Genomic DNA, 22,173 nt, shown 5'->3' with positions numbered 1-22,173 from the left:
CAGTTTATTGTTTTACACTCAACTTCTGTTTCAAGTATTAACTTCAAAATGTTAAACGGAATTACGTATTTCTTGGCACTGTTTGATAAAAAGTATTTTCCTATATTTAATAATGTATGACGAATTAATCTTAAAATAATTTTTAATTGGATTTTTTTTTTAATTTCATCGAGTATTAATAAATTGCCTTAAATATTACAAATAACTTTTTAAAAGATCAATAACGTTGAAAGTTGTTTTCTAAACGTTTAAATTTATTATGATTTGGTTACGTTTATCTATTAGGCAAATGGATAGAATAAAACGTACTGCTTCATGGGTGTTCTTTTTTTTCTTTGGAAATGTTTCAAGCATATCTAGAAATTCACTGTTGGCTTCTAAATATTATTAACTGATATTGACACTAGATAATCATTGAATAATAACATTAATAACTGTGTTACAATTATTAGACTCATAGAAAATTATGACGAAAAACGATGGGGTTCCATTGGTTAAGGGCGGTTTACCTTGCACTTCTCGCTGGGCCCTAATGAACTCCACTTGCCCATGATGCAAGGCATCTTTACACAGAATAATACAATGGAATTTGATGGGATGAAATGCGGATAGCTACATAATTTATATTGTTCAGATTTTTTGCACTTAAAAATTCATTTAGTATCACTTTGTCATACATCATCAAATTAAAAAAATATATTTATTATCCTGAAAAATGTAAAAACATACGGAGTTCTGTTTAAAATCCTGAAGTTTACACTTGAAGTTGAGTTAAAAAAAATCAACTTTTATATTATTTAGTAGCCTGCACAATATCATTTTATTGGGTTTTTAATTCATCAAAATACGTTTATAAATAATCGAGTTATAGCTTCGCCCGTTTTTTTTATAAGACAGCCAATAGAAGGGTAAAGGTGCGGTTGATTGGAAGCAAAATCTTTAGGTTGTTTTTCTATATTTTATTAATAAATCAATATTTATCGACTATGAGAATGTGCCTAATATCATTTCGATATACATAGTAAAACTGCAAATTTCTTATTTAATTGTATACTTTATTTCAAGAGATTCAATGTACATTGTATATTTTTATTAAATATTACAAATCTTGTCTGGGTGCTGCAATTAGGGAACAGACACGCGACGAATCGCCGATTATATTCATCTACTAATTACATTGTATATGTTCTGGGACAGATGATCATCTACACATTCCCTGGCTACACACATTACGTAATCAGTGACCAAATATAGAGGACGGGAGGTTTTGGTGTTCTTTCAGCCTTGACGAAAGGAGAATTGCAAAATTCGAAGATCGACGCTTTGATTTATCGCAAAATTGTTTGATTTTCTCACCGCATGTTGCAAGTGAGTAGAGAAGTTTTACCATCACGCTACATCAAATTCAGTTCAATACCGACAGAATAAGCTGGAAGGCATGTAATGTCCCATATTTTTGGTCAATTAACAGAAAAATAAATTACTACTTCTTAAACAAGCCCTATAGAATCACAAATCAAAGGCAGCCTAAAGAGGGACATTAATTATATTGTCTATCAAGAAACACATACATCACATTTTGTTTCGCTATTTTACTCCTATTTACATGAACCAAAGGCCCTATTACTGATGTGAAAGAAAATTAAAAAAAGAATTGTCATTAATTAATGCATTTCATAACAGAACAACAATTTTGGACTAAAATGCACTAAAAGTTCATGTTTTTACTACCAAGTGATTCAGTCACCTACAGAGAGAATGGCCTCGTTCTTGCTCAACCAAGGGTGCTTCAGGCAGTCAGCTGCTGTGGCCCGTTTATCGGGATCAAAATCAAGCATTGGCTTCAAAAAAGCTGCAAATTCCTCAGCATCTTTGCGAGACCAATAGTATTTTTCAGTTAAGACATCTTCGAGGCCCCAGGGTTTAAGCCCAGTTATATGCCTAAGTTCATTTCTCTTGTTAAAGAAGAGCTTGGAGTTGTTTCCACTCTGAGCAATTCTCTTGGGAATGTTGCCGAGTAATTCAATAATATGGGCTAAATGGTCTTCATCCCGGCAATAATCTTCTCCAGAATGCGGCTCAAATAAATAATCCCCAGTTGCCAGTTCAAAGGCCATACAGGCTGTACTCCAAATATCAGCTGAGGTGTTGTATCCAGCACCAAGTAAGACTTCCAATGACCGGTATTGTCTTGTTTGGATATCTTCAGTGAAGTGTTTATCCACCCAACAGGCATTTCCTAGATCTGCGATTTTGACCTCAAAATTGCATTCCACAAATGCAGGGTCCAAGTCCATTTTGCTTTCACTCTTTGAAGTCATAGAAGGAGAATCATCTTCAGACATTACAATTACCTGCTCTGCAATAGTTAAATCTTCACAGGAAACTATTGTCTCACCCCCAGCAAGTTCATCAATTCCATTGCTAAGATTTTCTAGAGGATCTTCTGGAGTGCCATTTTCGGTTGTGCAATCAATATCACCATTAAGGTCTCCATTTTCCTTGACCCTTTTGTTTTCTTCAATTTCAATTATTTGCTCCATCTGGCGTTTCAGTAGCTCATTTTGTCTTTTAGCCTTTTTCTTCAGCTTTTTCTTCTTATTTTTGCTCATTTTTTGAAGTGGCAATTCTTGTGGTGGTGCAGTGCTGATAAGAGAAGTGGGGAGTTTCATACCTAATTGGTGCATTTCAGCTGCTTGACATGCAAGCCTTCTAATGTATTCCTCAGATACACACACAAGAACATTCTCTGGCTTAATGTCTGTATGGATAATTTTGCATTTAGAGTGCAAGTAATCTAACCCTTCCAACACCTGCCACATTATGGTTTTCACATTAGCCAAGGGAATGCCATGGTAGTTGGACTTGATTATAAGCTTTAACAAATGATGACCAAGGACTTCAAAGACCATGCAGACATGCACTCCATTGACTCCGCTTATCTTAAAGTCATTTAGTAGCTGAACGGTTTTGTTCCTCTTTGGGTCAGTAGGATCTGAATCTCGGACAGATTTGAGGATCTTAATTTCATCTAGGGCAGTTTCGGTGAAGTGCTCCGCAGATTTAACGATTTTCAAAGCCACGAACCGTTTGTCTTCTAGATCCCAGCAGAGCCAAACAGTGGAAAAGTGACCCCAACCTAATTTGCGCGTAACATGGTACCGTCCCAGAAAGAGGTCGCCTATCTTGACGGGGTGGTATCCTCCCTTGCGATAATCGGTACTATCCTCTTGTTCCTCTTCCTCACTGGTATAAGGTGTGTCCGGATCCTCGATAGTCTCGTTACTGGAACTGTGGGAGGGCTCGTGTTTCGAGCGGATTTGACTCTCGCCATGACCGTTCATTTCAGATTTGCCCTTCTTTTTTCCGGGCTTATGACGCTTCTTTTTCGCCTGAATAGCCAGGACGCGTCGGTTTACATCTAATTTAGTGCTCATTTGTAATTTTTTTCAATAATCACTGCCGTATAACAAACCAAAACGTCAAATAGCCGTCATTTCGTTGAAAAACACTTTTGTTTGAATTATGGCCGCCGATCAAATACTTTTCGCGTCCGAGTCTAATACCTTTATAGAGGCCGCATGAAATTGTAATTGTCGTTTGTCAGCCACTGACAGACCTGACAAGTGTTGACATTTCAAATGTAGGAAGTGTCAGTGTTTGGGTTATGAGACTTCGGAACATTTTGTATGTTCTAAAGGTTTGTTTTCACTTTTAAACATTAAATATAATTTTAATTGTAAATTGTGGTAGATGATACTAGTATAATTATGCATAAATGCGAATAGAAGGCTCAGAGGAAGAGATTAAATTTTAAATTTTGATATGAGGCGTTTAAATCATTACTAATATATAAAAAATTGACTTTTACATTATTTACAGAATTACTTGTTTACCTTCATGCGCGTGCAGTGCAATGATTCATGGAATTGGTGTACAAGATAGAAAACCCAAATTTAATGTCATTTTATACTGACATTTTGCGGTTGTCAAAGTCAAATTTTGGAGGGAAACCGCTAGATGGACGGTTTATACTTTGCACCTGTACGGGGCTTGATTCTAGGCATCAAATTCCCTTTAAATCTGTTTACAAATTATCAAATTAATGTTTATAGAAGATGGCTCAGCCTTCAGTTGCTTGTTATTTCAATAGCCGCAAGCGAGTCGCCATAGATGACGCAAAAATTAACCAGGCAAGAAAGGTTTTGGTATTAGAATCCAGTGAAGTCAAGGCCCCCCTAGAGGAAGGGCTGATCAAAACCAAAGAAATTATTTTTGCACAGGTGCCCCAGGCGTCTGTGAGTGTGCAAGATGAGTGCCCGAGTGAAAAGCTTAAGAAACTTCAGGAGAAAACGGAAACTGTCAGCACTAGTAAAATAGTAACTTTAGCCAATGCCAATGGGAAATTGGGGGGTAAAAAGGTGATCAAGGCCTTTAGGGGAAAGAAACTTAAGCCAGCAGTTAATAACGCAGACATACAAGAATTGTTTAATAATCTCAACAAGTCTCAAGTTTCTATTGAACCAACAGAGATCAATAAAAGAAAAGATATCTATGAGGAGACTCATCACACGCCCCCAAGTACCCCTACAAAAAATTCAAATGCCATGGACAAAGTGCGCCCTGATGGACCTTCTCTGAAGGAAATTAAAAGTAAACTATGCAGAAGTGCAAGATTGGCAGAGCTAAAGGCATCCATGGCCCATTTTCAAGAAGCTGATAAGAAATTGTCTGAGATAGAAAAGAAAACTGCACAAATTGCCGATTCTCCTAAAATAAAAGGATTTAAAACCATTGAGCTTGAGGTTTTAACAAGGTAAGTTTTATTTGTTGTACTTTAAGGTCTCAATATGATTTTAAACATTATTTTAGTCCTAAAAAACTATTCTCACCAGAGAAGGCTTATTTAAGTCCTAAAAAAGATGGTTCAGGTGTTCGCAAGAACCTTTTTAACTTGGCAAGCCCTACAAAAAATGCTCTCCCAATTCTCCCTACAAGCCCCTCCAAACAGCTGCTACAAGAAACAATTAAGCCTATTCTCACTCTTCCATTCAAGTACAGATTTCTAGCTGAAATGTTCAGATCCATTGACACAGTAATTCAAATATTGTATAACCGTAAAGAAACTATAACATTCAGGAAACTTAAACCTGCAGTTGAGGAGATGGTAAAAAGGAATTTACTTGAAAGGCATTTGGCACAAATTAAGAGTGTTTTCCCAGAAGCCTTCAATTTCACCCAAGAAAAATTAAAGGTTTTTGGGGGTGGATTTAGAGTAGAGCAATGGGAGCTGGTATTGCATCCAGTAGTTAAAGAGGGAGAAAGTATGACTTCAGAGCTACTGCTTGAGCGAAGGCGTAAGCTGTTTAATTTACTGATAGATAAAGTAAAGAACTATCATTATGAGTTTTTGATGTCTTTGAATGCACCAATTAACATCTCTAAAGAGAGGGTTACACGTTGGCATCCAGATTTTGATATCGAGAAGGTAATATGGAATTTGCTTATCCTTGAACTTGAAGCTAGGGAGTTATTATGATTTGTTTTGCTTAGTTGATTTTCATATGTAGGTCTAGTATTGGTTGCAAACTTGCAATTTATTGTTATAATTGAAGAGTGATTTTTCTAAACATGACCTTATTAGATATTACTTTTTGTTGTTATGTTGACTAAAGAATTGAGTGTTAATTTGCACACATACAAGGTGACCCATCAACATGGAGCTACAGGAGGTCAAAATTATTAATACATTTTTTAATATAAGTAGGACTTAAAATATAGCTGCTTTATAGTAATACAATTCTATTTATAGTCACATGAAAAATTACTTTGCTGCACTATTTCTTTTGGAATTAAACTGACTTTCATCAGAGGAATCAGATGCCTTATTTCATTTACTTAATATTTTTATTTGCAAGGTGCCTGATATTGAACTATCTCCACTGCCACAACCACCAGCTGAAGATAAACTAACATCAGGAAAAGAAGTTCTGGAACGCGCTAGATCTCTCTTCAGTTGTAACACGAAAATGGAGCTTGCCATGCAAAGACTGAAAGAGGCAAGACAAACCCAAACTGCTTTATCTTTACCTGAGGTATCTCAGGAGTTGCCACAGTCAGTATTAAAAGGTAAATTTATTTGCACCTTTGGATTGTTTTAAATCAGTTATTGAATATGCCGTTTTCCCTGAAAGGTATACCAAAGTCTCTGTTGGAAAAAGTCCGTCAAAAACAAGCCGCCAAAGCCTTAATCTCCATGACCAGATCAGCGGGCAAAGAAAAGGAAGTCCAACTTTACTCGAGACTACCAGAAATCGCTCGTCTTACCAGAAACCTCTTCGTATCTGAAAAAAAAGGAGTTTTACTTCTGGATACTGTTGTGGATAAATTAGGCAATAGTTACAGAGGCAACTTATCGAAAGCTGAAATGGAGGAGCACTTGAAAGTGATCGCGAAGGAGCTTCCCAGTTGGTTGGTGTTCCACGATATACGCAATTGTGTCTATATAAAGCTGAGAAAAAACGCGGACCTAAGTTTGGTGCTGAGCAAACTTGAAACTTTATGTAAGCAAAAGAACGAAACGTAACTTTAAGTGAACAAAAAGACTTTTTGTAACTTAGGTAAGCGTAAGTATAATATTTTAGTAGTTGAGTATTTATTTCATGAAAATTGAGATAAGATTGGAACTAAATTACCTATACAATCATGGAAAATACATTAAAGCACTCAAGATGTAGTTTTCTTTAGTGTTACGGTGTAACCGAATTGCCATGTTGTTAGTCAAAATTTTACCAACTTGTAGTTTTACTTTTACAATACCTTTAGGCACTTCACAAATCATGTTTAAACAACTTAGATTAGGGAGATTCTCCTTAGAAGATTACAACGAGTAATTTTTGATAACAAAATTTATTTACATAGTAAAGCCAATGTCCTCGTATTTAATTGTATGATTAATTATTTCTGGTTCATAATAATAAAGCCAGTGCTGAATCCCCATGTTGCTGTTCTTGGGAGCTATTGATCTAGGTATAGTGATAGACATACAGAGTAATTACTAAAAAAACCTCAAATAGGTGTTACGACGTGAAAGGCCTGTTTGGGATAAAGTCCATCTGTTATCAGTCATCGGTTTGGTACCTGATGGTAAATAGCAAATGATTTAGTCGACGCCCTAGGTTCACCGTTTACAGTGAGGTTTTTCTAATGATAATCCGTTAGTGTGAACGCGCTTATAGAACGCGTTTACCCCTCGTTAAAGAAAAAAATCGTTATTAACAGAATGCTCAATTTCATACAAAACATTATACAACCTCTTCCTGATCTCCTCATCGGGGGTTGTTCTAACCTTTCCCTCCAACCCTTCAGGGTTGGCGCACTGCCTCAATATCGACGCCAATTCCGACGGAGTATGTTGAGACATCAGCAGCCCAGGCACTATTATGGTATTGGACATTCTCCAACCAAGGAAAATCTTTTCGCAGACAATTTGCAGGTTATTGTTGCCCACGTTGCTGTGGCATTTGTGTATGGATTTATTGCAAAATGATCTGCAGTCCAAGAAATCGCAATCTTCGTCACCATTGCATGAGGTTATGTCTTTGAATATGGAGCTTATGATCGTACGTGGGAAGGCTTCATCTAGGTCTATGAATTTCAGTTTCTTTTTGTCGGAGGTGATCCCGAAGTGGTTCATTTTGATGTCGCATAAGTGAAACGGTTCTCTGAAGCTGGTTTCAAGCTCGTCTAGCAACTCTAAGATTTGCAATGCTACCCTAAGCCTTAAACCCCAGTCTTCCTTGCTATCGCCCAAAGAAAATACTGCGGTACTGTGGCTGAATGGAAGGGGCTCCAGGTATTCTACTGCAAAATATCCTCCGCAGGTACCAATAAGTTGAGGAAACACATCTTTATCAGTAAAAATGGTGGACAGTAAGTACTCATTGTCCTGAAGCAAGTGCCACAAGATCTCCATCTCGAGTCTCCTTTTCATGACATCTTTCTCCTCATATGAAGGCTTTAGCCTGGCGAGCCTTACTGCAGTGTCATAAGCCAGGGTCAAATTCAGCTTGCGCTTCACTATAGTACGTATGGTGGATAGGAACTCTTTTTCAGTGGGGTACTTTAGTACGCCGTTATCGTGCCAGTGGATCGGTTGCACGTCAGTAGGGACCGATTTGAAGACTAATTTGATGTTATGCCATTCAGCGCTGAAAACTGGTTGCTTGGTTGCTTGAAAAGAGTGGCAGGTGAGGGACTTTATGTCTTTGGAGACACAGAGAGGAGCGCAGAGAGACCCGATAGCCAGACCTTGATCATAGAGGTGGCACTAAAATGGAAGTTGAATCTGCAGCTTGGTTTTGGAATCGGAGCAATGGTTTCAACAGTAAATTTTAAGCCGAACATGGAACCATTTTAAGAGTAATACGATCTTAATAAACGATTTAGCATTATTGTGCAACTTACCAAGCGCTTGACATGCTGCCATGCTTGGAGGTTTACGCACAATAGGTTCCATCTGAAGAGAAGGTAGACAAAGGTGGATACTATTATTCCTGCTGAGTAAGTTGGGTATCTATAGGTGTAAAGAATTCCTGGAAGCCTTCGAATTAACAGCATTTTACCACGACAATCCTTTCAGTTGCTGCCCCTGTTCTCCTTCATGCAGCACTTGTGAAGTCTCCATTTCACATCGAATCCCTACAATTTGTACTCATAAATATCCCGCAACTAACTTAGATACTCACATAGTTACCTCCTGCAGCAAAGAAATCTTAGGTAAAACATTTATTCACATATCCAAATGGTTGTTTCCAGTTAGGGCGATTGGGTATTGGCAAGAATCATGCCCTTAGTAATGCTAAAAACAGAGCAACAGCTGCAACATAACATTAAATTGCAAACTAATCATTGCAGGTCTACTAGGGGTGGCGAAGGCACAGGGATGAAATGCGCAGTGAAAGCAACGTTGCCATTATGAGAAGAAAGTCCCCTTTTAAGATCAAATATCAATGAATGTAAAGAGGGACTGATAAGTGGGTGTGTGCACCTACCTAAACAATGACCTAGAAAGGGGTTCCTAAAAAAATCTAATTGAATGAAAGTGGAAGTTTTGTGTGTTTCTGAATGGGATGAAATTTCGCTACAGATTCAGAAACAGTTGTAATTTAATCGTCTCAATGTGAGAAGCAGTTTGGGAGTTCAGAGAAGAAAATAAGGTAAGTCAGAAGCAGTACCGACCTTATAAGGGAGCGAGGTTGGACGACGGCCCAGAGGATCGTACCAAGAAGGTTAGCGGATTTTCTTGGACGGTTGTTTTTTGTGAGTAGGGGAGTGATTAAAAATTCCGCCCAAAGTACCAAGTTTGCTAAGGCCGGCGCTGGTGAGAAATGGAATGATGTACGTGGTATAAGGAGATAATTGACATGTGAGGCGCTTTACATAAGGTCATTTTCTTATGCGAACAGTGTTAAGAGAATTCGGATTCCAATAACCGGACAAATAGATCCTAATCAACTAAACGATCTGGCATTGATTTAAACGTGTGAGCCCGTCGGGGATAACATCATTCCTTTCATGGAGATCCCGTTGCTTAAAACTTGTATTTAAGTGAATGCGGGGTTTGCTATTCGTTGAGAGCTTTTGTTCATAATACAGAAGTGCGACTACTCGGGAGACTAGTTTCTATTGTATTAAGCTTTCAAACAGTGAATGGTCATTAGTTGCTAACCTTTGTGATTATTCACTTTATGTTATATTCGCGATCTGAATAATAAACCTTTCTTATTAGTAATTATTTTATGTGTTGTAACTCGTAATAAACTTTTCAGTTATCCATTTTACGTCAACGAAATTCTATCTGAGCTTCCCCCAAATGAGAAGTATAATTGCCTAAATTATTCTCCTCATTTGTTTAGTAACCGTTTCATTAATTTCCAACAAGAAGAATATACTTGGGCACGTGTAAGTTATGTTTTATATTAAAAATGGGCCCCTCGTTAATGAAAGTATTAATGAAAAGTATATTTCTCTATTAAGAAAAATCTGCCTTAAGAGTGTTAAAAGTACATTTAAAAAGCTGCAAAATAGCTCAAAAGAGAATTAGTCCCAGGCGCGTTACGACAGATGGCACAAGGTGTTCTGGTCTGCCCCCGCTATTGAATGGGATTTACATTCATCATTGTCAAGAAACTAGTTTTCGCATTAATTGGTGAATAATTATTTCTCACGTTTTCTGCCTTTCATTGATTCATATTAAAGAGTTTCACTGCTGTTCAATGATTTGTTGAATGAATTAAGGGTTCCCAGATGCCTTATTTTAAGGCTGTTCATTTACTTCTCTCGCAACTATAATCAGCGACTATTGGAAAAACTCATATATTCCTTAATAATTTTATTAGTATTCTATGCTAGAATCAATCCTAAGCGACACATTTTTAACTCTGCCATGACAATTTCTCATATAAACTGCTCGGCAATTATGAAATTAGCCCGGTATCTTTCGGCGTCGCCGTCGCGGGCAGCGTCTCTCAGTGTCGTGCGTCCGCCCAATTTCAATCTTTTGAGGCTGCGCGTCTGTCAGTGGCGCCGCCGACGTCTCCTGACGACCTTGTAACGCCCTTGCGACGTGAGTGTGGTGATAGTGGCCGCAGGAATCGGTCGTTTTGTGTGTGCGTTTCGCGTACATTTTCGCGCTTCAAGACGAGTTCATCGGGTTCCCGGCTATCACCAAAGGTTAGTGACACTTTTTCAATTCTTTTCTATCGGATCACATTTGAAATTCCCCATTTTCCCCTCATTTTTCCTAGGAGCGTCCGAAGAACTTTGTGTTGATTTCTCAAACACCGGCAATTGCATATGGTATTGGTGTCAAACTCTAATAGTGGGGATATGTGGTAGTTTTGTACTTCAATTGTTTTTCATTTCCATCGAAGTTGATTTCTAAATATCTGCCGCCTGCTATAAATAGCAATTTGCCGCAATTAGACGCACATATTAATTAACTACCTGAAGCAACGTTATAATGTGTAGCAACGTTATAATGTTTTTTAAAACTTTTTTTAAACCCACTACACACACAATTTAGCAGCATCTCAGTCAAAACGTTTCAGTAACGTTGCGGAGCAGTCAATGGAAACTCTTTATTACCTATGACTTCTTTTGTCATATTATCTAAGGTCGCGAGTCTCACAAGTATGTTAATCGCACCTTTGCTATAATAACACCTACGTTACAGAGCTGTAGGGGTTTAACTTTATCTAATACAACTATAAATTAGTGTACATACAATGGATAATTTTTTATTTGTTTACGCCTGTTTATGTACTGGTTCTAACAACCAGCATTGGTAATAAGACTTAAATATTTTCATTCTATTTATAATTTTGATAGTAAAAAATATTTATTATTGACACAAAAAAGTTGGCTTGTAAAACGTATATTAATCGAACTTTCCGAATTACTGTCATATCTTTCTGTACGAGTTATCTTGCTATTTTTATTGAGTCTGCGGCAATATTTGTCACGTATTCAAATATCATGCTTTGGGAGATTCCAGGCTGTATCTTATACGTTTTTTCGTACCATGATGTTTTGGTGGATAATCAGAGTTACGCAAAATGTCATCCACCAAAATATCAAGAAAGTGCACCAACGCACTCTAAACGTTCCTCGGCGTTATCGTATTATTATTATTTTACACAATTATTGTTAGAAAATTACTTTCTATGCCCGCTTAACACCGAAAATAAGATAAAACGCGAACATATAAAAAGAATGGCATGAAAACGGATCTTAATTAGTTCTCGGTTCAATTCCAATGTATGAATAAGCTTATTAATGTTTGACTAGATGTCCCAGTGCAAACTATTAGTTGCTGATTAAATCGTTTTGTTAATTGTTTTATATGGGTAAGTCAACTTAGTGTTCTATTTTTAATTTTCGTTATAGTGAGAACATTTTGTCATCCCTTAGCATCACCGAAACTCTTCGAAGTAATTTATGAACACGTCTTTTTTACATAACTGCGAGACATAAGGCGCAAAAATTAGCCCTCAAACAGGGTTTCCAAAACAATCCATGATCTACACGTAAGAAATGGTTTAAAAATACATTTATTGCTTCCGATGTTCAAACTGAAAATTCCCGAAGTTTCGTTTATATTACTAATTTACATCTCGGTCATTTTATCTTTACGTTTTATTTTATTTCTGTACGGATCTATTTTTACATCGAAAATATAAAACCGGGTCCATAATAAAACATCATTTGTTTGGAACGTGATAAAATTCGAAGTTCGGTTATATGTGTGTAGGAAGACACAATTTGCATTTGCCCATCATCAATAGAAGACAGGTCTAGAACGTGAGCAGTAAAAGTTGTTAGCGCTCTTCGCTCAGTGCATTGATCAAATATTAGCAGGACCGGTGATAGCAAGTCTGGTGCCTTGGGCGAAATTTTTATTCTTCGTCCTCTTACCCTCAAGAAAAACCGCCGATCGGAAAAGTCCAGCCCAAGAAAGAGAGAAGTAAAACTTTGGCACATGGTAAAAACTGTTGCTATTGAAATTCTTATTAATTGATGTGATAGAGTGTTAAAAATCCCTTGCAAAATGGTGAATGAAATTTAAAAAAAATGAAAAGATCGAGGTATTTGACAGCGAGAAAGACATATTTGATAGACGCAAGGATGGTATTCACTAATTTTTCCCTTTGCATATCAAGCATAATTCGAACAAATGATTCATTGATAGAGGTGGTTGAGTTAGTTTACACCGAGTGTCACCAAGGCAGATGACCGCTATATATATATATATTTTTTTTTTTTTTGAACTGTTCAAATAAAACATACTATTATTTTTCAATACAAGCGCAGAACGGTTAATATGACTTCTTTTCCCGGTTATCAGCACTAAACCGGGACTTCGCTTCAATAAAACTGGACCCGTTGAAGTTCTGAACTCAACCTGCTATAGATTAGGATATATTTAAAAACCGTTGCAGGTTTGGGAGAAAATCCATACAGGAAATCGGCTCGTGCCATACCCACTTATGGAAATCACATATGTATATCCAAAGTGGCTACCTCAGTTAATGCTCGTAACATGAAAGAAAGATATATTTTGTAATTGATTCTTTATGGGTCTTCAAGGTCCTGCTGGACGGCATGTGAAGTAACTCAAAGTGAAGAGGGAGCATTAGTCAAACTGTATCTGTTCGTTCTGGAGATATTCCAGATAGTTGTCAAGAGTCGGTTGGACGAGAGATGAAGTCGAACTGTAATTGACCAGGGTGGCTTCCTAACAAGACATCGAATAGCCGGTTATACGACACAACAGAATCATGCAAACGTCCATAAAACGTCGCCGTTATTAATGCTGTTTAAAGTCACCAACATTGACCCCGACAATAACTGAAACTGTTAATTTGCCGTAATGTTTTTTATTATGTTTTAATGAAAGTTAATTTCGCTGATAAAAAGTCGGTTGCCACACTACCGCAAAACATATTTTGATTTCGTTTGTTAGTGTTTTCTGCGGCATTATTGGTGATGCATTTTTAAGTTAATTTAGAGTTGCTGCTCATCTGAGGAACATTTACGCCTTGGGCGTGCCAACATGCGATCACAACCGTAATGCCTCCATTATCTTCAATAGAAGCAGTTGCGTCATGAATCGGCCAGATTAGTGGCGAGCAAAAGGAACAATTTCTGCAACTCAAATCGCCTGCATATGACCGTTGTTATTCTCTATCAATATGCTTTAAGTGGTTCCAATTCAGCCCACCAACACCGTTTTATTGCTTTGTGGGCACATGACCACATGCATTATATTTTTTTGGTAGATTGCCGGTAAATAATTTAATTCCTCTTGCCGTCCTTGCCAAGTTTTTCGTTCATTTTGGGTCCTATAGTCGTTTCCCCCTCACTAAAAATATCTCCAATGCCAGCTATTTCAGAGAGTCGCCTCATAACGCTCATACCTGGCTGCATAGCGCTGTTTCCGAGCTTTCTATAATTAGTCTTATTATGCCTCTGTTTTAAAAATTCATATAAAAAAATTGTCTTTTTTTTGCGATTCTACATGTAAACACTCGAGAATTTCACAAGATCTTCAGGCCTATGGAGTTTAAAAATATCAAAAAAGATAAGCCAGACGCATCGCAAACAGATCCTCGTTAGCATTGGCATTGACCTTAGGTTTTTCGAAACGAGACAACATGAATGTGTATATACGTACCTTAATTTCACAAATCAATATGTATAATGCTGATTAATGCTCGGTGCTAATTTCGGTACTTAAATTGAGACATTACGTTGATTAGCGCCAGTAGCTGTGTTACACAATAGTGAGAACGGGCCATGCGGGTTTATACACACGGTGATGCAGCTCTGTGAGGTGTAAAGTTTTACGGTGACCGTTCGCAGGCAGTGAGTAACTTCTCACTTCACACCCACTTTTCAGGAATTACTTTCTACGGGGTATCCTATTAACACCGGCCATTTAAAAAAAAAAAAAAAAAAAAACGCAATGTTTACTTTAAAAATTCCTATGTTTTTATTGTAATAACGGGTATAGACGTGAAGGATATTGACAAAATGTCGCATCGGGTAAACGGTCCTTTCGTGACTGATGGTGATGACCACTTGTTGGTTTTTTCGATGACATTTTCAATGGCTTTCAGTGGGATAATGCCTGGGTTCCATCAACGGCGTGTTGAATTTCGTTTTTTAATTCAGAATTCTTTTTGGGTTGATGGCGTGCACCTTCTCGTTCAAAAAACCCTCCAAGAAAATAATCTAATGGCGTCAAATCACATGATTGCGGGGGCACATTTCAATCGACGCGGTGCGCGATAGCTCTCGCTTAAAATTTCGTCTTCAACGATTCGATTGTTTCGTTTGCCATGTGGCAGGTTGCGCCGTCCCGTGGAAACCACACGTTTGTGAGGCAATTTGATTCCAAAAAAAATTGTTTATCATGTCACGGTAATGATCGCTATTGACAGTGACCCCATTGTTACTCGCACTCTCGGAGATGATCTCGAGAGGAGTCCAAAATGCGCACCAAACAGTGGCTCGTGATGGATGCACGAGACATTGAAGGATCGCTCGTGGATTCTCAGCTCCCCAAATACGAAAATTTAGTTTGTTGACTATCCATCAAGTTCAAAATGCATCTTCTCAGAAAAAAACGATTTTCTCCGAAAAATCACCATCCACTTGTCGATCTAAAATTCACTTTGTTAACGTTCGCCGCTCTTCATGAACTGCAGTCGTTAGATGCTGTGTCAAATGAATAGTGTAAGCTTGTAAATTGCAGATTTTTAGCCAGTATTCCTTGTAAACTGCTTCGTGAAACATTCTAGATCCTGGGAATGATCGCGAATCGAGGTTTTGGTCAACCTCCTGACCAACTGCCGTAATGTTTCTGTGAGATCGAGCTGGCTAATCACAGACAGAATTCTTCTGGATTTGACCTGACTCAATCTCTTCAAACTTGGTTAATCGGACCACTGGACTGCGAGAAGGTGCCTTATGATGACTGAAAGATCCACGACATTTTAAAATCGCCACCGCGAAACTCCCACCGTGTTGGCAGTGGATTTTTGACAATTTCTATCCGTGGTGCCTCCTTAACTAAACCCCAATGTTGACATCTGACAGCTGTCCAAATACAATGTTGTAAGAACGACTTAAGAAAAATGGCGATATATTCAAAATAGGTAGTCTTAATAGGACAACTTGTACATAATCAACAATATTATAATCATTTACTTTCCCGAATAGAACATTTTTTTAGTCATTAATGCCTTTCTCTTATTAAAGATTTATCAAGTCCCATCTATCTCGTAACAACCTCTTTTTGCCAACTTTCATAGAATCGGACAGAAATTCGCTTTTTGCCTCTTCATGTTGTTTACTAACAACTGCGCTATTTTCTTGACCTTTCTAAGCTTTTAGCCGTTTAATTTTGTTGTTATTATGACTGAATATTAGCTGTTGAACTGCTATTCAATGCAAATATTGCTTCATTTGCATTAGTACATTAAAATATTTTTAATTTTATACACTTTCCCTTAGATTTATAGTGTGTATTTTCGTGTTTCTCTGCTAGTGACCAGTGTTCGATGTCGCTCTGACACCGCCACGTTCCGAATTTGTCTTACTCGTCACTACCATATTTAATATCTGTCAAACATTTTGCCATGCTGGCAGCTTTTCCCCTCTTTGGCAACCTGTGAAGGATAAAGTTCCTCTCTATGTCCCTGAATTGATGTCTTAGCTTGAAAGGTAGTGGTCGCAGATTAAGGTGACGTCACGTTTTGCGCTTGTTTCACTGGTCACCATCATCTATCAAATGCTTTCCGATGTTGTCAGACACCTCTCTTTGGAATTTAATTCCCGAAAATGGATTGCGGGGTTTGTAGAAATAATATTTTCGAATTCTGTCTTTATAGCAGTTTTTATGTCTTAACAATTTCCCCTTTCGTGTTTCTGGTAGGACCAAAACTGGCTCACAGCGATTAACTAGTAATGGCTCTACCGTGATCTTGCTTTTCAAGCCCTGCTCTGCAATCTTCAACCCAGGACCTTAATACAAAACACCGCTTCAGCTAGGTCTCCACCATTCCACCAACCGAGGTGGATTTATCACTTTTTCTAAAAAAAATATATTTTTTTCGAAATTCATAGGTCTTTCAAATGACAAACTCTAAATTGCGCGATTTTTCCCCAACATAACCGGTCCCGTATGTTTTGTGGTTGCCGGAATCCGCATGGCGGAGCTCCATTACTGGACTCCCTGTATAGGCTCACTGAACCTTGGGCCCATAAAAATTAATTTAACCTTATTGTATCTGATTTAATCTTCGTGTGGTAAGCTTCTGGTACAATTAGATCACTCAGCTTGATGTGAGCTCCAAGTTATTTTAAGTTATCATGCCATTGGGGTGCGGCGAGTGTTAGCTCTGTTGAAGCTAAACGTTTTTTCCTATTTCAAAGGTTTCAAGTGTGGGATTTATTGGAACGTGAGTGATTATAGTGCCTATAATTATAGTCAGAGCTGGCCTTAGCATGTCTGGCGCCCTGGCCGCATCTTTTTCCCTTCCTTTTTCCTTTCCCCGGAAAACAGCGCTACCACGAATGTTCCTGGTCTGCCGCCCTGGGCCGTTGCATAAACTCGCCCCCTCATAAGGCCAGTACTGATTATAGTGTCACGTATACAAATACTATTTTCCGCGGTACTTATTTTTAGAGAAAAGTGTACTATGTGGATTCCTCATATCAAAATTCAGGGTCGTTACGATGTATTTTTAAATTACACGCCTTGCCTTTATTATTTGTGCATGTAATACCGGAGACTGATGGGTAATCAATCAACCGAATTCTAGACAATTCTGCTTTCCACTGAAGGCGACCCACATTCACTCATTTCATTCACAGCCTGCCACTTCATCCTCTGAGTTAGATGTCTGGAGAAGTGACTCAGCTAAAATTCATTTTTTCTTAAAAAAAAAATATATATATATATGGTTTTTTTTTGCATATTAGATGCGCCGTGACTTCGCTGCAATGCAAATGGGAAATAGTCATTTATTCACACAACTCGTGCCAAGTCGTCAATTTCATTTTTTGTATTTAAGTTGTCAGATAAACTGCAATTTCTGCTAATTGACGATGCAATAAATCGGCAATGTGGATCGTCATCTCGAGCCCACGCAACTCTATCTAAATTCATATTAACCTTGCGACGCCATAGTCCACCAGAATTTAAGCCAACAACCCTTATTCAAAGGCATTATTCAACAAAATTGTTGAATATCGAGATCAATTTTGTTGTTCCTTCAGCAAATCCGCCGTTTCGATGTTGAGCAACCGTCATCGATTTTGTTTTGTTTTATGGGCGCCATCTTGAACTTTCACATGTTTGACTCCATTTTTGTTTCATTGCGATGATGTGTCGCCTGCTTCGGTCCTGCGCTCTGATGCAAATGTCAAAAATCTTGCCCCTTCAAATAGTACCTTATAAGGCCCCCCGAAGCACCCACTCTGTGTTTGGGGGCTGTCCAGCTTGTTGTGTCTCTAAGCGAGGGTCTGAAGAGCGTTTTACTTCTCTAAAGTAGCACGAGGACACTCACATACGGAAAGTCACCCTTAATCTGGCGGTTGTCCAACATATTTTAATTTATTCCCAGCCACGCATTAACAAACAAAAATAACTTTTCGTCACTCCTATTACAGCGAATGTTCATGGTCATTTTTTTTTCCAGATTCATCATGACTTCAGAACGAGACAAATGCGGCCTTACATCACTGCTTCCGATATCATGTCGCGACCGCGCAGAAGCGTTCGCTAGAAGCCTTCAATCACGTCTCAGCACACTCGGTTCGCAAGAGGGATCTTCTGAAGAGAGGAGCTGGCTTGGTTCTCCACATGACAGTACCGTCGCCCTATCTCAGCCCCATCACAATCCAGACCCCGAAAGATATTTAGCTTTGGAGATGTTAGAGTCGCCCTGCAGTCCACAGGAGGAAATTGATGAAAGTGAGTTGCACAAGCTGTGGGAAAATAGAGATTTGTTAGTAGGGAGGACTAATGGTGATTGTCATGCTAATGTGGAGGTAGTTAGTGAGGTAAAATGTAACGGGTTGGTTAGGCATTATTCCGGAGACAGTGATAGCGAGGTCTTTTATGATTTAGATGATGAACAGAGTCCTGAGGTGCAGCCATATGAAAACGGCCTTGCTCCTCATTCAGAGTCTAGCAAAAGCGTCGACAGTGAGACTGGAATAGACGTGAACTCTCCGGAGACCTCCAGCGGAAATCTTAACGATACTTTTGCCACATCTCTAGATTGCACCCCGCAGCCCTCAGTAAGCGAGGACATCACCACTTTGAGTATTAAAGACGACGATGAAGTGAGTACATCCAGTGAAGCGATAAGCAATAAAGATGATGAGGCACTGACGGTTAATGGTATAGAGCCTGCTAAGGATTGTATTAGTAAATTAACCATAAGTTCTGAATTGACAGTAGAATGTTCGGTAAGCAAGCCGGCAGTTGAAGACGAAGACTCAGACACCAACAGTGCCAACAAAACTGAGGAAGATGACTGCGACGACACAATGCCAAGAGTGCGCAGGTGTTCTTCCTTGAAAACTGGCAAAACCCCACCAGGCACTCCCAGCAGGAAGAAAATAGTGAGATTTGCTGACGTCCTGGGCTTAGACCTCGCAGATGTCCGAACGTTTCTGGATGAAATCCCCAAAGTCCCCAAATCAGCATACAATGACTTGAGCGATGTAGATCTCTCAGATTCTTCAGACTTAAGCCTATCCACTATCACTAACAAGTTTCACGGCATCAGAGCTGATAGAATTCTAGTGCCTCTCTTCGAGCAGCCTTCAGGTACCCCCAATTTCCTAGACCAAGTCCGGGATCAGCAGGTGTGTTTGGAAAACGCTTTAGTAGACGACCCCACTTTGTTCTCAATAAAGGGAACCGTTCGAGTTAGGAATTTGGACTTTAACAAATCTGTACATATCCGATATAGCTTGGACAGTTGGAAGACTTACGCAGACGTTCAGGCCACGTACCTTACCAATTCGTGCGACGGGTTCTCTGATAGGTTCGCCTTTACGTTGTACGCGCATACGTTAACTATAGGACAGAAGTTGGAGTTTGCGTGTCGGTTTCAGTGCAAAGGGTGCCAATATTGGGACAATAATAAAGGGCGAAATTATTGTTTTCAGTGTCTGCCGACCACGAGTAACGGCACATCTGCGCCGGTCCTCGTTGCGCACGGACTTTCTGATTGGGGTGCCAGTTTTTATTAGTAAGTATGATTTGCGCATTTTTTCAGTTATGGAGGATGGTGTTAACGTTCTACAGTGGGGGCTCGTGGTCGTATATATAAAAATAGATCGCCGACGACGCGTCGAGACGGCTATTGACAGGGGCTTCCCTTGATGAAGGCAGTTAAATAGCGCCTTTTAAAGGAGATGCCCACTAATTAATTCAGGATTTAGAGTGAAGTTGTAGCTATTACTTGAAGATTCTCATTGTTGGCTATCGCCACTTCTTATGTTTTCGATTTACGCACGGTCCCCTCTCTTTGGAAATTTCCAAAAAAGTCAAAAATTGTTATTTGCCTGATGATTACTAGTATCATACCCTTTTAGAGTTGATTACAGAAGATGTAACATGTCATAATGGATATATTTCAGGAGGCGATAGTACTCTGCAAAATAAAAAAATGCTAATAGTCCGATAGTGAAAAACGCACTATCTTTGATCTACCAGGGGAAAAACTTTCTCGTTTTTCCTCATATTTTGCGTTTTTTTCATGTATGTCTTAAAGCGTTATGTATGTATGTATATATGTTATGTGAGTATGTGTTATGCGATGGATGTATGTGAGTATGAGTTAAATTTTCGAAATTTCGTACCCTTGTTTACTTTAAGACCCCATATACAGGGTGTTATTTTTTGGGTCACGTAGCATTTATGCTCTCTATCTTTTCTTGGAACACTTTGCATGAATTTTGATATGAAATTTCAATTCCTACAATTCTTTAGCTTTCTGGTGTCTTGCAGTAATTTCGTATCTTTCACCGTTTTCGTAGTACTTGCAAAAATATGTATCGACGTCAATTAAGAATGTAAAGTAAGAAACGAGAAGAATCATCATTCGGTTCAATTATCAACAATTTGGAGCAGTTCTTAACGTTTAATCAAATTTCTTAAAATAAAAATAAATTTAAACGAAAACAAAATTATAACAACTGATGAAAATTTTCTCTTTTTACTAAGACTTCAGACTCTGCCTCATAGACCAACGGACTTTCTCGAATATTCCATGAGTATTGCGGATGATGTTGCGTGAATCCACTAATTTATTTTGCAATTTCTTCTCTGTTTCAATTGGGGTCTGACACAGCAATGATTTCAGGTGTTCCCCAAAAAAAAGTAATGATTATTTAGGTCGGAGGATTTAGAAAGCCATGACTGAGGTCCTCCTTTACATATTCGATGGTTGTTAAAACGTTGATTCAGAAATTTCCTCACCTCAATGCTGAAATGAGCTGGTGTGCCGTCATACATGAATCATATTTGGGTTCTGTAAAGTGTTGATACCACTCGGAATTAGCCTTCGCCCTCAACAGGACTGGAAGTTTTGATTTTTGAATTCGAAAATAGGTGTACGAATTTCAAAAATTTAACTCAAGGCATACGTGAGAAAAACTCAAAATATAAGAGAAAATGTGAAACTTTGCCACTGTGCATCGAAAATGATGCATTTTTGATTATAGGTCTATTACCATTTTTAAAATTATTTTTCAGAGTACCATCGCTCATGCAATATCTTCAAGATAATATGTTACACCGTATATATATCTGCTTTCCAGGATGTTACTCAAGTTTGATGTTACTAGACGAAATATTCTTCATTTTTTACAAAATGTAACCGTAATAATCATATTCCAGGTGACACTATTCAGCAATATCTCCAGAGAAATCGAAAGATAGCCTTGCATGGAACGAAAACCAAAGTGATTAAGGTTCGATTGCAACCAAAGAACGAAGGATAACGCTATCCACATGTTAACTGCTCCCCGAAAAAGAGAAACTATAGGGAAATATAGATCAGGCTCTATGTTATGACTCTACTGTTATTGTTTTAATGCTTTGATTTAACTCTATGGAGCAATAGATATTTTTACATGATAGTATTTTTATATGCAACAATATGGAGTACTTTATGAAGTCATGGATGATATTGACCGTTGTAACTTTATAATTACCGAACGGGGAAATTTTATCCTAAAATAGAATTTTATGTTTTTTGGATCAGTGTTAGTAGTATTATTGTCACAGGCATCTTGCCCTATTGTCCATTTTTTCATCAACCTGTCACATACTCGAATGTAAAGTTATATTATAAATACTGTAGGAATATTTTAGAGATTCATGCAATTTGTATTATGATAGAAGTTTGCTGTTCATTTGTAGGCTGTACGTATTGTTTTATTTTTTTAGTCTTTTATTGTCATTGACCTGCAGCTGTGAGAGTTCCTTGTTTTGCAATAATGGCAGCCAGAAGACTGAAGAGAAACAGTATTCTAATTAGCAATGGAATACCTCGTTTTAGCTCATAGCAAACAGAATATTAA

The 22,173-nt window shown here is 38.2% G+C and overlaps 4 protein-coding genes across 11 annotated transcripts; 2 read left to right on the top strand and 2 right to left on the bottom strand.

Annotated features, from left to right (window-relative positions):
• Positions 1 to 1,034: 1,034 nt before the first annotated feature.
• On the bottom strand, positions 1,035 to 3,587 carry SRPK (SR splicing factor protein kinase). The gene has a single exon (XM_066293194.1). It carries the CDS (start codon positions 3,435 to 3,437, stop codon positions 1,740 to 1,742), a length of 1,698 nt encoding a protein of 565 aa, XP_066149291.1. The 5' UTR covers positions 3,438 to 3,587; the 3' UTR covers positions 1,035 to 1,739.
• Positions 3,588 to 3,991: 404 nt separating this feature from the next.
• dup (double parked) lies at positions 3,992 to 15,806 on the top strand. Of its 2 annotated transcripts, none has more exons than XR_010733102.1 (5): positions 3,992 to 4,816; positions 4,873 to 5,488; positions 5,919 to 6,129; positions 6,195 to 9,218; positions 15,366 to 15,806. XR_010733102.1 is itself a non-coding variant. In XM_066293192.1 (5 exons), exons 1-5 carry the CDS (start codon positions 4,119 to 4,121, stop codon positions 6,584 to 6,586), a joined length of 1,827 nt encoding a protein of 608 aa, XP_066149289.1. In that variant the 5' UTR covers positions 3,992 to 4,118; the 3' UTR covers positions 6,587 to 6,730. The 2 variants fall into 2 exon arrangements, 1 of the variants encoding a protein (XP_066149289.1); XM_066293192.1 differs by lacking the exon at positions 15,366 to 15,806 and having other exon boundaries at positions 3,992 to 4,193; positions 4,284 to 4,816; positions 6,195 to 6,730.
• On the bottom strand, positions 6,894 to 8,619 carry aln (allnighter). The gene is made up of 2 exons (XM_066293202.1): positions 8,467 to 8,619; positions 6,894 to 8,329 (listed from the first exon to the last, which is right to left on the bottom strand). The coding sequence occupies exons 1-2, from the start codon at positions 8,617 to 8,619 to the stop codon at positions 7,256 to 7,258; spliced, it is 1,227 nt and encodes a 408-aa protein (XP_066149299.1). The 3' UTR covers positions 6,894 to 7,255.
• On the top strand, positions 10,496 to 21,727 carry Gbs-76A (Glycogen binding subunit 76A). Of its 7 annotated transcripts, none has more exons than XM_066293200.1 (4): positions 10,510 to 10,734; positions 18,270 to 18,976; positions 19,037 to 19,835; positions 21,488 to 21,727. In XM_066293200.1, coding segments are annotated over exons 2-4 (1,500 nt in total). In that variant the 5' UTR covers positions 10,510 to 10,734; positions 18,270 to 18,276; the 3' UTR covers positions 21,489 to 21,727. The 7 variants fall into 7 exon arrangements, with proteins under 7 accessions (XP_066149292.1, XP_066149297.1, XP_066149296.1 ...); XM_066293199.1 differs by having other exon boundaries at positions 10,516 to 10,734; positions 19,034 to 19,835; XM_066293201.1 differs by having other exon boundaries at positions 10,519 to 10,734; positions 18,270 to 18,544; positions 18,701 to 19,835.
• Positions 21,728 to 22,173: the final 446 nt, after the last annotated feature.

Source organism: Euwallacea fornicatus, chromosome 18, assembly GCF_040115645.1.
Source record: "Euwallacea fornicatus isolate EFF26 chromosome 18, ASM4011564v1, whole genome shotgun sequence".
Taxonomy (NCBI): Eukaryota; Metazoa; Arthropoda; class Insecta; order Coleoptera; family Curculionidae; genus Euwallacea; species Euwallacea fornicatus.
The sequence above is the reverse complement of the archived record's forward strand: the minus strand, read 5'-3'. Positions and strand labels throughout refer to the sequence as shown.